Source organism: Labrus mixtus, chromosome 6, assembly GCF_963584025.1.
Source record: "Labrus mixtus chromosome 6, fLabMix1.1, whole genome shotgun sequence".
Classification (NCBI taxonomy): Eukaryota; Metazoa; Chordata; class Actinopteri; order Labriformes; family Labridae; genus Labrus; species Labrus mixtus.
Genome location: NC_083617.1, coordinates 23,261,472 through 23,273,979, shown reverse-complemented (window position 1 = coordinate 23,273,979; position 12,508 = coordinate 23,261,472). Strand labels below are relative to the sequence as shown.

The 12,508-nt window shown below is 45.4% G+C and overlaps 1 protein-coding gene across 2 annotated transcripts; it reads left to right on the top strand.

The window, feature by feature from the left end:
• The first annotated feature begins 518 nt into the window (after positions 1-518).
• On the top strand, positions 519-10,894 carry fam83ha (family with sequence similarity 83 member Ha). 2 transcript variants are annotated; one of them, XM_061040579.1, is made up of 7 exons: positions 519-745; positions 2,021-2,465; positions 2,827-2,991; positions 4,054-4,178; positions 6,076-9,104; positions 9,213-9,880; positions 9,976-10,894. In XM_061040579.1, exons 2-7 carry the CDS (start codon positions 2,022-2,024, stop codon positions 9,985-9,987), a joined length of 4,443 nt encoding a protein of 1,480 aa, XP_060896562.1. In that variant the 5' UTR covers positions 519-745; position 2,021; the 3' UTR covers positions 9,988-10,894. The 2 variants fall into 2 exon arrangements, with proteins under 2 accessions (XP_060896562.1, XP_060896561.1); XM_061040578.1 differs by having other exon boundaries at positions 6,076-9,880.
• Positions 10,895-12,508: the final 1,614 nt, after the last annotated feature.

The window sequence follows — 12,508 nt, the reverse complement described above, 5'->3', positions numbered from 1 at the left end:
AATGATATCAACAGGAGCAGCCTGATGAGTCAATAATCAGCTGATAACAAAAGTTGACTCATATAACAAGAGTCAGAGTCCAGACGACAAACACTGTTTATATATAATATACTGTATATATATATAAAACTGTATACTCTTCCACTGTGTCTCTCTCCCTCTCTCCTCCCCACCCCTCTCTCTCTCCCCCGTCTGTCTCTCTCTTCCTCCCTCTATCTCCCCCCCTCTCTCTCTCTCTTCCTCCCTCTATCTCCCCCCCCCCTCTCTCTCCCCGTCTCTCACTGTCTTTCTCTCTCTCTCTCTATACGCCCCCCCCCCCCCTCTCCCCGTCTCTCACTGTCTCTCTCTCTCTCTCTCTATACGCCCCCCCCCCTCTCCCCGTCTCTCACTGTCTCTCTCTCTCTCTCTCTATACGCCCCCCCCCCCTCTCCCCGTCTCTCACTGTCTCTCTCTCTCTCTCTCTATACGCCCCCCCCCCCTCTCCCCGTCTCTCACTGTCTCTCTCTCTCTCTCTCTATACGCCCCCCCCCCTCTCCCCGTCTCTCACTGTCTCTCTCTCTCTTCAACATGCCTGCAGCATGATGAAACAAACTGGTTAGTCTGGTGACGAAAAGGTGAAGAAACACTAAACTTTCGTCGAGTTTCCCACCTGGACGAGGAGCCAGAGACAGCGAGTGAAAAGTCTACGAAGATGTGGAGTCCGAAGTTTAACCGGAGAAGAGTTTGACGACTCAACGGCAGCCGGGTGAGTCCAAGCCAGGGTCCGGACTGCTCCTTTTCCGGAGTAAAGTTTACGTGTTTATAGAAGCGTTACGTGTTCACGAGGTTCAGGGATTAGGGGGATTAGGGGGGTTAGGGGGGTTAGGGTTAATACTGTGTTTTTTAAACATGTTCAGTTTGGCATAGACCTGTTTAACATGTGAACGTATCACGCGCTCTGTCTCGGTTTGACGGGGCGAAGTTTCAGTTTCTGACGGTGATCTGTGTGTGTGTGTGTGTGTGTGTGTGTGTGTGTGTGTGTGTGTGTGTGCGCGTGTGCGCGTGTGTGTGTGTGTGCGCGCGCGTGTGTGTGTGTGTGTTTGTTTTAGCAGCAGCTGTTTGATTTCAGACACACACACACTGATATGTTATTGAGCGTGTTGGGACAGTGAGCTGAACAGTTCAGGTTTATATAAAGTTGTTATAAAGTTTGTGTTTAAGTGTGTCGTCTCTGTATGAATAAAAATCTACTGTTGCTTCACATGAAGTTAGAAATGTTTGTTCAGTTTTTGCAGCGAGCCACACCCATCAGTGTTCCTGAGGTTAGACTGCCTCTAACGTCATCCTGTAACACACAAAGAATTTAACCCTTCAATGTCTGAATTGAACCCACTGATGTTAACATGGCAGCTGTAGCTCTGTGGTAGAGTCGGTCTTCTCTCAGTCTGAAGGTCTGAGAGGCTTCAATTTCATCTTCTCTACCATAAGCTCTGCTGATCAACTCTTTACTCAGCAGCCTCTACCATCAGTGTGTGAATGTGTATGAATGGATGAGTTAATACTGATGGACTCTTTACTCAGCAGCCTCTACCATCAGTGTGTGAATGTGTATGAATGGATGAGTTAATACTGATGGACTCTTTACTCAGCAGCCTCTACCATCAGTGTGTGAATGTGTATGAATGGATGAGTTAATACTGACGGACTCTTTACTCAGCAGCCTCTACCATCAGTGTGTGAATGTGTATGAATGGATGAGTTAATACTGATGGACTCTTTACACAGCAGCCTCTACCATCAGTGTGTGAATGTGTATGAATGGATGAGTTAATACTGACGGACTCTTTACTCAGCAGCCTCTACCATCAGTGTGTGAATGTGTATGAATGGATGAGTTAATACTGATGGACTCAGGTCTAATTTGTCTCTTTTTCAGAATCCCATGGCTGAACCAGATTATAATTATTATCAAATGTTATAATTATTATTATCATACATTTATAAACAGTAAATAGTGTTTCTGTTGACCCCGCCCCTGCAGGATGGCGCGGCGCTCTCAGTGCTCCTCTGCGGGTGACAACCCTCTGGACCCAAACTACCTCCCCCCTCATTACCGGGAGGAGTACCGTCTGGCCGTGGATGCGCTGGTGGAGGATGACCTGGAAGGGTACTATGAGTTCCTCCTCAAAGCGGATGTGGTGGACTTCCTGTCATCGGCGGAGATTGAGTACATTCAGGGGTCGGTCCGAGTGCCGCAGTATGGCGAGCATCCCGAACAGCGTTTCCTGGAGGAGGGGGGAGACGGCTCCTCAGACACGTACTGGCCCCTGCACTCTGACCTGGATGCCCCGGGTCTGGACCTTGGATGGCCTCAGATTCATCACTTCATCGGACCCACAGAGGTCACGACGCTGGTCAACCCCCCTGAGCCCGACATGCCCAGCATCAAAGAGCAGGCCAGGCGACTCATTAAGAACGCCACACAGGTGAGAAATTAAATCTGTGTTCATCTGACTGTGTTTGTTTTCATGTTCACTGTTTATCTATTTATTTATTTATTTGGGCATCACAATTCTAATTGATATCTTTACTGACTGTGGCCCAGTGGTGTAAAAGCGCTTTGAGTAGTCAGAAGACTAGAAAAGAACGTTACAAGATCAAGTCCAATTCACCATTATTATTATTATTATTGTTGTTTTTGTTATATTTATTGTTTTTCTGGTTCATTCTATTCATAAAGAACAGATAAATGTAATTGAAATGTTCTTTGTTTAAATAAAGGTTTGACGCGATGAATGACCCTAACCCTGTTGTTTTCATGTTTTTCTTATGGTGTTGCCATTTCAGGTGGTTGCTATAGCGATGGACATGTTTACTGACGTTGACATATTTGCGGATATTCTCAGTGCTGCCATGAGGAATGTCGCCGTTTACCTCCTGTTAGACAAAGAGAACGTTCATCACTTTGTCAACATGGTGTCAAACTGCAGAGTCGACCTGAACAGCATTCAGGTGAGCTTATACACAGGTACACTCTGTTATGATTGATCCAGGTGAGCTCATACACAGGTACACTCTGTTATCGTTGATCCAGGTGAGCTCATACACAGATACACTCTGTTATCATTGATCCAGGTGAGCTTATACACAGGTACACTCTGTTATCGTTGATCCAGGTGAGCTCATACACAGATACACTCTGTTATCATTGATCCAGGTGAGCTCATACACAGGTACACTCTGTTATCATGGATCCAGGTGAGCTCATACACAGGTACACTCTGTTATGATTGATCCAGGTGAGCTCATACACAGGTACAGTCTGTTATCATTGATCCAGGTGAGCTCATACACAGGTACAGTCTGTTATCATTGATCCAGGTGAGCTCATACACAGGTACAGTCTGTTATCATTGATCCAGGTGAGCTCATACACAGGTACACTCTGTTATCATTGATCCAGGTGAGCTCATACACAGGTACACTCTGTTATGATTGATCCAGGTGAGCTTATACACAGGTACACTCTGTTATGATTGATCCAGGTGAGCTCATACACTGGTACACTCTGTTATCATTGATCCAGGTGAGCTCATACACAGGTATACTCTGTTATGATTGATCCAGGTGAGCTCATACACAGGTACACTCTGTTATCATTGATCCAGGTGAGCTTATACACAGGTATTCATGTTGTTTTCTGGTTTAAATGCTGGATGATTAATGTCCGATTGAACACTATGTGATGAGTTTGCTGTAAATAATTTGTTGGTTTTGTACATTCAGGTAATTTCCTTGGATTTGTTGGAGGTTTAATTCAGTTCAAGGTGATGTTACGAAACATTTGTCTCTTATGTAGACGTTATTAAAGAAGAATCAGACAGTTCAAAGTTTTCCATTGATAATAATCAAAGTTTCTAAAATTGAAGGTAACTTTAAAAGCAGCCATTTTCTGTCCTCTGTGTATCAGTACTGATGCTAGTAAAATGCTGCCACCTAGCTTACAGTACAAACGTAACAGGATGCTGAATATTTATTACACTATATTTATAATATTGAATGTGTCTTTTTCAGTCTCTGCGTGTGAGAACCGTCTCTGGCATCACCTATCACTGCCGCTCAGGGAAATCCTTCAGAGGTCAGATGATGGATCGCTTCCTGCTGACGGACTGTCGGGCCGTGCTGAGTGGAAACTACAGGTGAGTCAGGGTCTACATGTGAGCATGAGTCTGAGTCTACAGGTGAGTCCGAGTCTGAAGATCAGTCTGAGTCTACATGTGAGCATGAGTCATAGTCTATAGGTCAGTCTGAGTCTACAGGTGAGTCACAGTATATAGGTTAGTCTGAGTCTACAGGTGAGTCATAGTCTATAGGTCAGCCTGAGTCTACACGTGAGTCATAGTATATAGGTCAGTCTGAGTCTACATGTCAGCCTGAGGCTACAGGTGAGTCAAAGTCTATAGGTTAGTCATAGTCTATAGGTTAGTCATAGTCTATAGGTCAGCCTGAGGCTACAGGTGAGTCATGGTCTACAGGTGAGTCATAGTCTATAGGTGAGTGAGTTTACAGGTCAGCCTGAGTCTACTGGTGAGTCATAGTCTACAGGTGAGTCATAGTCTATAGGTTAGTCATAGTCTATAGGTCAGCCTGAGGCTACAGGTGAGTCATGGTCTACAGGTGAGTCATAGTCTATAGGTGAGTGAGTTTACAGGTCAGCCTGAGTCTACAGGTGAATCATAGTCTACAGGTGAGTCATAGTCTATAGGTTAGTCATAGTCTATAGGTCAGCCTGAGGCTACAGGTAAGTCATAGTCTACAGGTGAGTCATAGTCTACAGGTGAGTCATAGTCTATAGATCAGTCTGAGTCTAGAGGTGAGTCATAGTCTATAGGTCAGTCTGAGTCTAGAGGTGAGTCATAGTCTATAGGTCAGTCTGAGTCTACAGGTGAGTCGTGGTCTATAGGTCAGCCTGAGTCTACAGGTGAGTCTCAGTATATAGGTTAGTCTGAGTCTACAGGTGAGTGATAGTCTATAGGTCAGTCTGAGTCTACATGTCAGCCTGAGGCTACAGGTGAGTCATAGTCTATAGGTTAGTCTGAGTCTACAGGTGAGTCATAGTCTATAGGTCAGTCTGAGTCTACATGTCAGCCTGAGGCTACAGGTGAGTCATAGTATATAGCTTAGTCTGAGTCTACAGGTGAGTCATAGTCTATAGGTCAGTCTGAGTCTACATGTCAGCCTGAGGCTACAGGTGAGTCATAGTCTATAGGTTAGTCTGAGTCTACCGGACAAGTCATAGTCTGAAGGTCAGTCTGAGTCTACAGGTGAGTCATAGTCTGAGTCTACAGGTGTGCTTAGTCTATAGGTTAGTCTGAGTCTACCGGACGAGTCATAGTCTGAAGGTCAGTCTGAGTCTACAGGTGTGCTTAATCTATAGGTAAGTCTGCATCTACAGGTCAGCCTGAGGCTACAGGTGAGTCAAAGTCTATAGGTTAGTCATAGTCTACAGGTGAGTCATAGTCTATAGGTCAGCCTGAGGCTACAGGTGAGTCATAGTCTACAGGTGAGTCATAGTCTATAGGTCAGTGAGTTTACAGGTCAGCCTGAGGCTACAGGTGAGTCATAGTCTATAGGTTAGTCATAGTCTACAGGTGAGTCATAGTCTACAGGTGAGTCATAGTCTATAGGTCAGCCTGAGGCTACAGGTGAGTCATAGTCTATAGGTGAGTCATAGTCTACAGGTGAGTCATAGTCTAAAGGTGAGTGAGTTTACAGGTCAGCTTGAGGCTACAGGTGAGTCATAGTCTACAGGTGAGTCATAGTCTATAGGGGAGTCATAGTCTACAGGTGAGTCATAGTCTATAGGTTAGTCTGAGTCTACAGGAAAGTCATAGTCTATAGGTTAGTCTGCGTCTAGAGGTGAGTTATAGTCTATAGGTCAGTCTGATTCTAGAGGTGAGTCATAGTCTACAGGTGAGTCTGTTAGAAGGGACACACAATGTCACATATGTTGATTTTAATCAATAATTGATAGTTTTATACATGATTGGTTTTAAAACACGTTCTACTATTGAATGACTCTTTTTCTCTTTCCAGCTTCATGTGGTCATTTGAGAAACTCCACCGCTGTATGGCACACCTGTTCCTTGGACAGCTCGTCTCAACCTTCGATGAAGAGTTTCGTATTCTGTTCGCTCAGTCTGAGCCGCTGATGATCGACAATATGCTTCCTCCAATGGAAGACCATATCCATTTACAAAAGAGGAAGACCTTGTTCTCATGTGAAAGACCTTTACTGTACAGAGAGCCAAAGAAACATCAGTCACTGGATACGGCTCACCCAGAAGAATGGGCGAGACATTCCCATGATGAGCGTACGGATCTCGATTGGAGAATGATGCCTCTTAAAAGACAGGAAGTCCCATATGTCCCGGCTGATGTCTATGGCAGATTCACGTCGCAGCAGTCAGGCATGGATCCGTCTTTCGATCAGGGCCCCTCCAGGATAGCAATGATGGAAAATCCAAGTTTTAAACGTCACAGTTATGCTGAAGGCGTTCATGGTCGGTACTCAGCCCCGATCTTACAACCACAGGGGGCGCCAGAACTTGAGGACCAGGGGCATCCGTTTCACAGAGGTAAGCAGCCTTATCAAGATTACAGCAGCTATGATCGCTTCTGGAACCAAGACTTTCATTCAGCAGATCAATACTCTGAACTGGGTGTACCTCCAGAGGTAGAGAGACATGAGAACTTTGACCCTGTTTTGAACTATTTATCATCGACCAGAAATGCAGACTTTGAGCGGGGCTCAGAGAAAATACCCTCTGCAACAGATTTACAGCTTAGTTCATCACAACCCAGAAGGCTGAGTTTAGGCCAGCCGTATGCCTGCCAGACGTCCCCCACCCCATCAAACCAGAGTGATCAGAAGCATTTTTTCTTAGAGCCTAACAGCGACCGAAAGGATCCCACGGTGAAACGAGGGCTGAGAAACTGGAGGATCAGCTCATTCCTCAGTGCTTATGATAATCCAGGAGATGATGGGCTGCCATCGGCTCCACCTGTTGCATCAGATCCTTTTGAGGATCCTTCTGACTCAATTCAACAAACAGCATCAGGAATAGAATTAGCTGTCCCTAAAATCCCTAATGTCAGAGAGTTTAAGATTCCTGCATTACCCAGGGCCAGTCAGATGCCAAGTTACGTTAAAACCACGGCAAGAGAGCAGCCAAAGAAACCGCCTGACCAACCAACTGCAGGAGAATCCAAATCAACCCCGACACAGTCAGAATCATCATCCACCACTGAAGGGGAGAAGACAGAGGAGGCAGAGCCAAAGCAACCCAGAACTGTTCAAAGGGAGGAGTCGTTCCGGAGGAAGTACAATGCAGCCGTTCAAAGGAGCTCCAGGTTGAGATCATCTCTGATATTCAGCTCTCTGGACCAACAGCATACCGCTGAAGATAAGAAAACTACTCCAGGCCAACAGGATGAGGAGGATGACAAAAATGAGGCAGACCAGAAAAAACTACCGTACATGTCTCAGGTTTTTGGACAAAGGAGGTCTACTGCTAGAGAGCCTTTCGAATGGAGTCGTTACTTTAAGTCGTCCACCTTTGATAATTCTGCCACAGACAAACCCAAAGCAGACGATGGAGATGGTAAAACAGATGATAAAAACTCAGAAAGAGACGAACATTCAAAGGATCTTTCACAAAACCCTGACGGTAAAGAGTCATGTCAACCAGCATCTGTGGATCCAGTGAACTCCTCAGAACCAACGCCCCCATCTAAGAGTTCTGAGCATGAGCTGCAAAAAACTGATCAACCAGTACAACCTCAGAAACCTCTGTTCACTGCTCCTGTTTATGTCGACATGAGTGATCCTGATAAGAGGCTCATGTTTTTCAAAGAGTTGGCAGCAAAACGCAAAGCGGAGAAGGTTGCAGAAGTTAAGGCTTCCATAACACCACAAAGTGAACCAACAAACGATATCGCTGTGAAAAAGGAGCAAGACGAGCAGTGTTTATTAGAAACAAATACGGCTGCTAAGGATGCTAGGAAAACAGAATCTACAGAATCCTCAAAGTTCATCAGTCAGTGTTCAGGTCAGTCAAACGCAGAGGAAAGACTGTCAAAGACTGATTCCCCCCAAAGCCCAAGAAGTAAACAAACCAGAAATGTAACAGATCCAGATAAGAATGAACCAAAGAAGAGCCAGCCAGAAGCCTCGCTGCATGTTTCTGCAGAAACAGGAACACCTGAGGGTAAAGAAGGAAAGCTGTCCAATTCTGCAGAGTGTAAGAGAGGCTCCATTCACCCCCCCGCACCCAACATCCCTGTTCCTGATGATGTTCCTTCTGTAGCGCATGGAACTGCTGAAACACACCTGGATTCTACCTCACAGGATTACTGTCCACTCACCTGTTCAGAGAAGATCCCATCATCCTGGGAAAACCATGCAGGACCAGTACAAAGCTGGTCCTCAGAGTCTGGTTCTGGTTCTGGATCTGCTCCTCTTTCCTCTCCAGCTAAAACCAAACCTCCTTACCTCCTTCCAGAACACTCACACTCCACTTCCAACATTTTGGTCCTGAATGGAAAAGAATGTGTCAGCCCCTCAGCCTCTTCTATCAGCCAATCACTGACTGAGTCGACCAAAGATTGTTTACCTCCTGTTTCTACGTTAACATCGTCTGAGATCGGCTTAGCAGACTCGTCTGTTCATGTTAGCTCTGACATTTCCCCTGTTTCAGACACAGCTCCATTCAGAACCTGTGGAGAGCCCTCAGACGTCCCTGAATCACAAACTGAAAAAACATCAAAACAAGCCCCTCCTTCTGAACTCCACCTGACACCTGTAACACCTGAACCTCAAACAGGACCAGCTTCTTCTCCTCTGACTGACACTGTTTTAACCACTAACGAGGGACAGACACAAAGACCCTCCGATCACTTCTCTCTTCCTGGTCTGGTTACATCAGACTCCAACCAAACTTCAACCAAAGAAACTTCTAGACCAACTGACCTGCTTTACAAAATACCTGAATCTGAACCTTCAGCTGCAGCCCCGGCAGAGTCACCTGAACCTTCAGCTGCAGCCCCTGCAGAGTCACCTGAACCTTCATCCCCGGCAGAGTCACCTGAACCTTCATCCCCGGCAGAGTCACCTGAACCTTCATCCCCGGCAGAGTCACCTGAACCTTCTTCCCCGGCAGAGTCACCTGAACCTTCAGCTGCAGCCCCTGCAGAGTCATCTGAACATTCAGCTGCAGCCCCTTCACCTGAATCTGAACCTTCAGCTACAGCCTCTGCAGAGTCACCTGAACCTTCAGCCCCGGCAGAGTCACCTGAACCTTCAGCTGCAGCCCCTGCAGAGTCACCTGTACCTGCTGTAAAGAGTGACACAAACAGTCAGAATGAAGTCAGCATAGAGTCTGAAATGTCTGATTGTGATGAGAAGAAAACTAAATGTTCAGACGTCACAATCGAAAGTCATAAAACCACCAATCAGGTCTGCAGCAGGACAACAAATGAGCATGGAGAGGTGACATCACAGGAAGTGGTTCCTCCGTCACATCAGTCCAAGCAGCAGAAATCGACTCAGTCTCGATACCACTCGTCCACCGCCAACGTGCTCTCAAGCAGCAACCTGAGAGACGACACCAAGCTGCTTCTGGAGCAAATTTCTGCAAACAGCCAAAGCAGGAACGAGGCGACCAAAGAGTCTGCGGTCACCGATGACGACAAAGAAGACGAGGCCGACAAAAACGTAAAAAGAGACCAAAACAAAGGGATCCGGTCCCGAGGACCGCCAAAGTCCAGCCAGGAGCGTGATAAACTGCTGGAGAGAATTCAGAGCATGAGGAAGGAGAGGAAAGTTTACAGTCGATTTGAGGTAAGAACATATTCAATCCCTACCGTCTAAATGTATAATATGAACAACAGTCTATGTTGGGGTACTCGTGTTTATAGAGTGTGTGATTTTTACAGATGGCACCTTGAAAGGATCTAAAGAGAAGAAGACAAAGAGCACGGACGCTGCGTTGACACGCATTAGAAAATCATGAATCATCTGTATGACGACTTGTGATTGGACGCAGTTTAAAGGAACGTGGTGGTTTACTGTCAGACCTGTTTTTACGGACTGCAGGGGAAAGTCCAATCATCGACAGCCTGACGGTTGTGAAATAAAAGTTTAATCTACGGACGTTTTTATTTGAATACTCACAAACTCTAACCCTTACGGCGAACTTCCACCAGATGCGTGTTCGGTCCGTCACCGCTCCGTTCAGGCGTTTATTCAAAGTGTGTTCTTCCTCTGGCTGTGCAGCGTCTCTGCTGCGTCTCTGCTGCGTCTCTGCTGCGTCTCTGCTGCGTCAGTCCGGAGCCCTCCGCAGCAGATATGCAGGACTTTTTATTTCTGCCCGATGCCGGAGCATGGAGCATCAAATTAGCAGAGAAAAGAACAAGTGAACAAGAGGGACAGGAAGTCAGACACTGAAACAACATTTTCAGAATAAAACACTCCGTTTTAACGGTTCATAAAAGTGACTGTTTGTGTGTTTATAAAGTTTTTTAGCCTTTTATACCACATACATCGTATCAAATTACCGCAGGATTTCCTTTGTCTTGGCACTCCAGCTAATGGCTGTGAGGACGCAGGGTGCACGGAGCCGTAACGGACCGGAGCGGACACACAATGCACACGTATCTGGTGGAAGTCCAGGGTTATATCTTGATGTGTTGGTGAGACAAATATTCATTCATGTAATTATCACACTTTCTTTCTTAGTTTTGATCAAACTGGAGACAAAGTGAGAATCATGGTGTTTTTCTTTTCTCATCATGGAGTGAATGTGTGATTGTTTCAAAGTCTCCAAACTGTCAATAAAACCTTAGAAACAGGAAATTCATCTGTTCATTCAACAAGGAAACATTCACTCAGACGTTTGAATCACATGAACGATGACACGAGTGAGACTTTAACATTTTAATATTATTCATGAATCTTTCATTATTACATGTTTGAAATCTCCAGCTGAGAACACGAACATTATCAACTCTGAACAACTTTTGATGACTATATTTGAGTTCTGACTGACAAGGTATGAGATCATGACTTACCTGAGACCACATTAAATATGAATGTTTGAAGCCTGAGTGATGTCACCCATCTGTTCCTGCAGGGGGCACTGGAGTCCCATCGAAGGCGGTCTCCATGCTGGAAATGCTGTCTCAGCCTAACTTTCAGTCAACCTAACGACAGGCTGAGAGCTGGAGCTGAGGAGGGTTTTAAGACTTCTGACAAACCGTTACACCGCGCCCACCTGTCAATCAGGTCGTGACTTAGAAACTTGATTTATCCCAGAGGGCAATTCGGTTCCACAGTCCACCCAGACAATGCAGACCTTTACAAACAAACAACAGGAGATTAATCAGGGACAGCAAACAGATCAGTATTTGACAAAGGTAAGCGTTGGCACGCTGACACCCTCGTGTGGTCTCTTTCGGCAATGACACCCACAAGGACCAGATGAGAAGCTCAGTTTAAGGACAACAGAAATAAATTAGTCAATAAATACATAACTAAGACATTCAAGGATGACCTGCGGTCACATTGAAGACTACATTCAAGTAATGTACATACAGGCCCCTGGAGCAGAAGTCTCAGGAATAAACCACTTCATGCAACAGCATGAATACAAAGACGTTGTGCTGGGCACCGATTATTTTAGAGCAAACCTTTACAATAGTGAACAGGCTGTTCCTGTGGAACCAGCAGACAAAAGAGAAAGTTGAGAGACTTTCAACAAAAGACGGCTAAAAGATGCACAACATTTTCTTACAGACATTAAAGGAGTTGAACTTGTCACGTTCAGGGGAAAAACAAGGAACTGGACCCATGTGCAGAATTAACTAAACATATTTATTTTATTTTTTTCAAGATTTATTTTTGGGCTTTTTGTGCCTTTAATAGAGAGATAGGACAGTGGATAGAGTCGGAAATCAGGGAGAGGGAGTGGGGAACGACATACGGGAAAAAAGTCTCAGGTGGGATGTGAACCTGGGCCGCCCGCTTGAGACGGCAGCCTCCATGCATGGAGCGCGCGCATTAACCACTGCGCCCACCAGTGCCCCAACTAAATATATTTAATAAACAAAAAGGCAAATAAAAACTTACTTCAAAAGCCAAAAACAAGAAGTCAAAGGAAAAATACTTGAAACACAGGTAAGCAGAGGTCTGGCATATGACACGGGAAACAACATACAACACCGACAAACGACAATGAACTGACCCAGAGGGGAAGAAACACAGAGACTAAATAGACACAGGGTAATCAGACACAGGTGAGACTAACTAGACACAGGTGAAGACAATCAGGGCAATCACACTGGGAAACACACAGAGGCAGGAATAAAATACAAGAAACACTGAGGAGAACTACAAACTAAATCATGAAACTCTGAAGACACACAGAACTCAAGAAAGTAACAAAAACATACTAGAACATAAAGAAACACT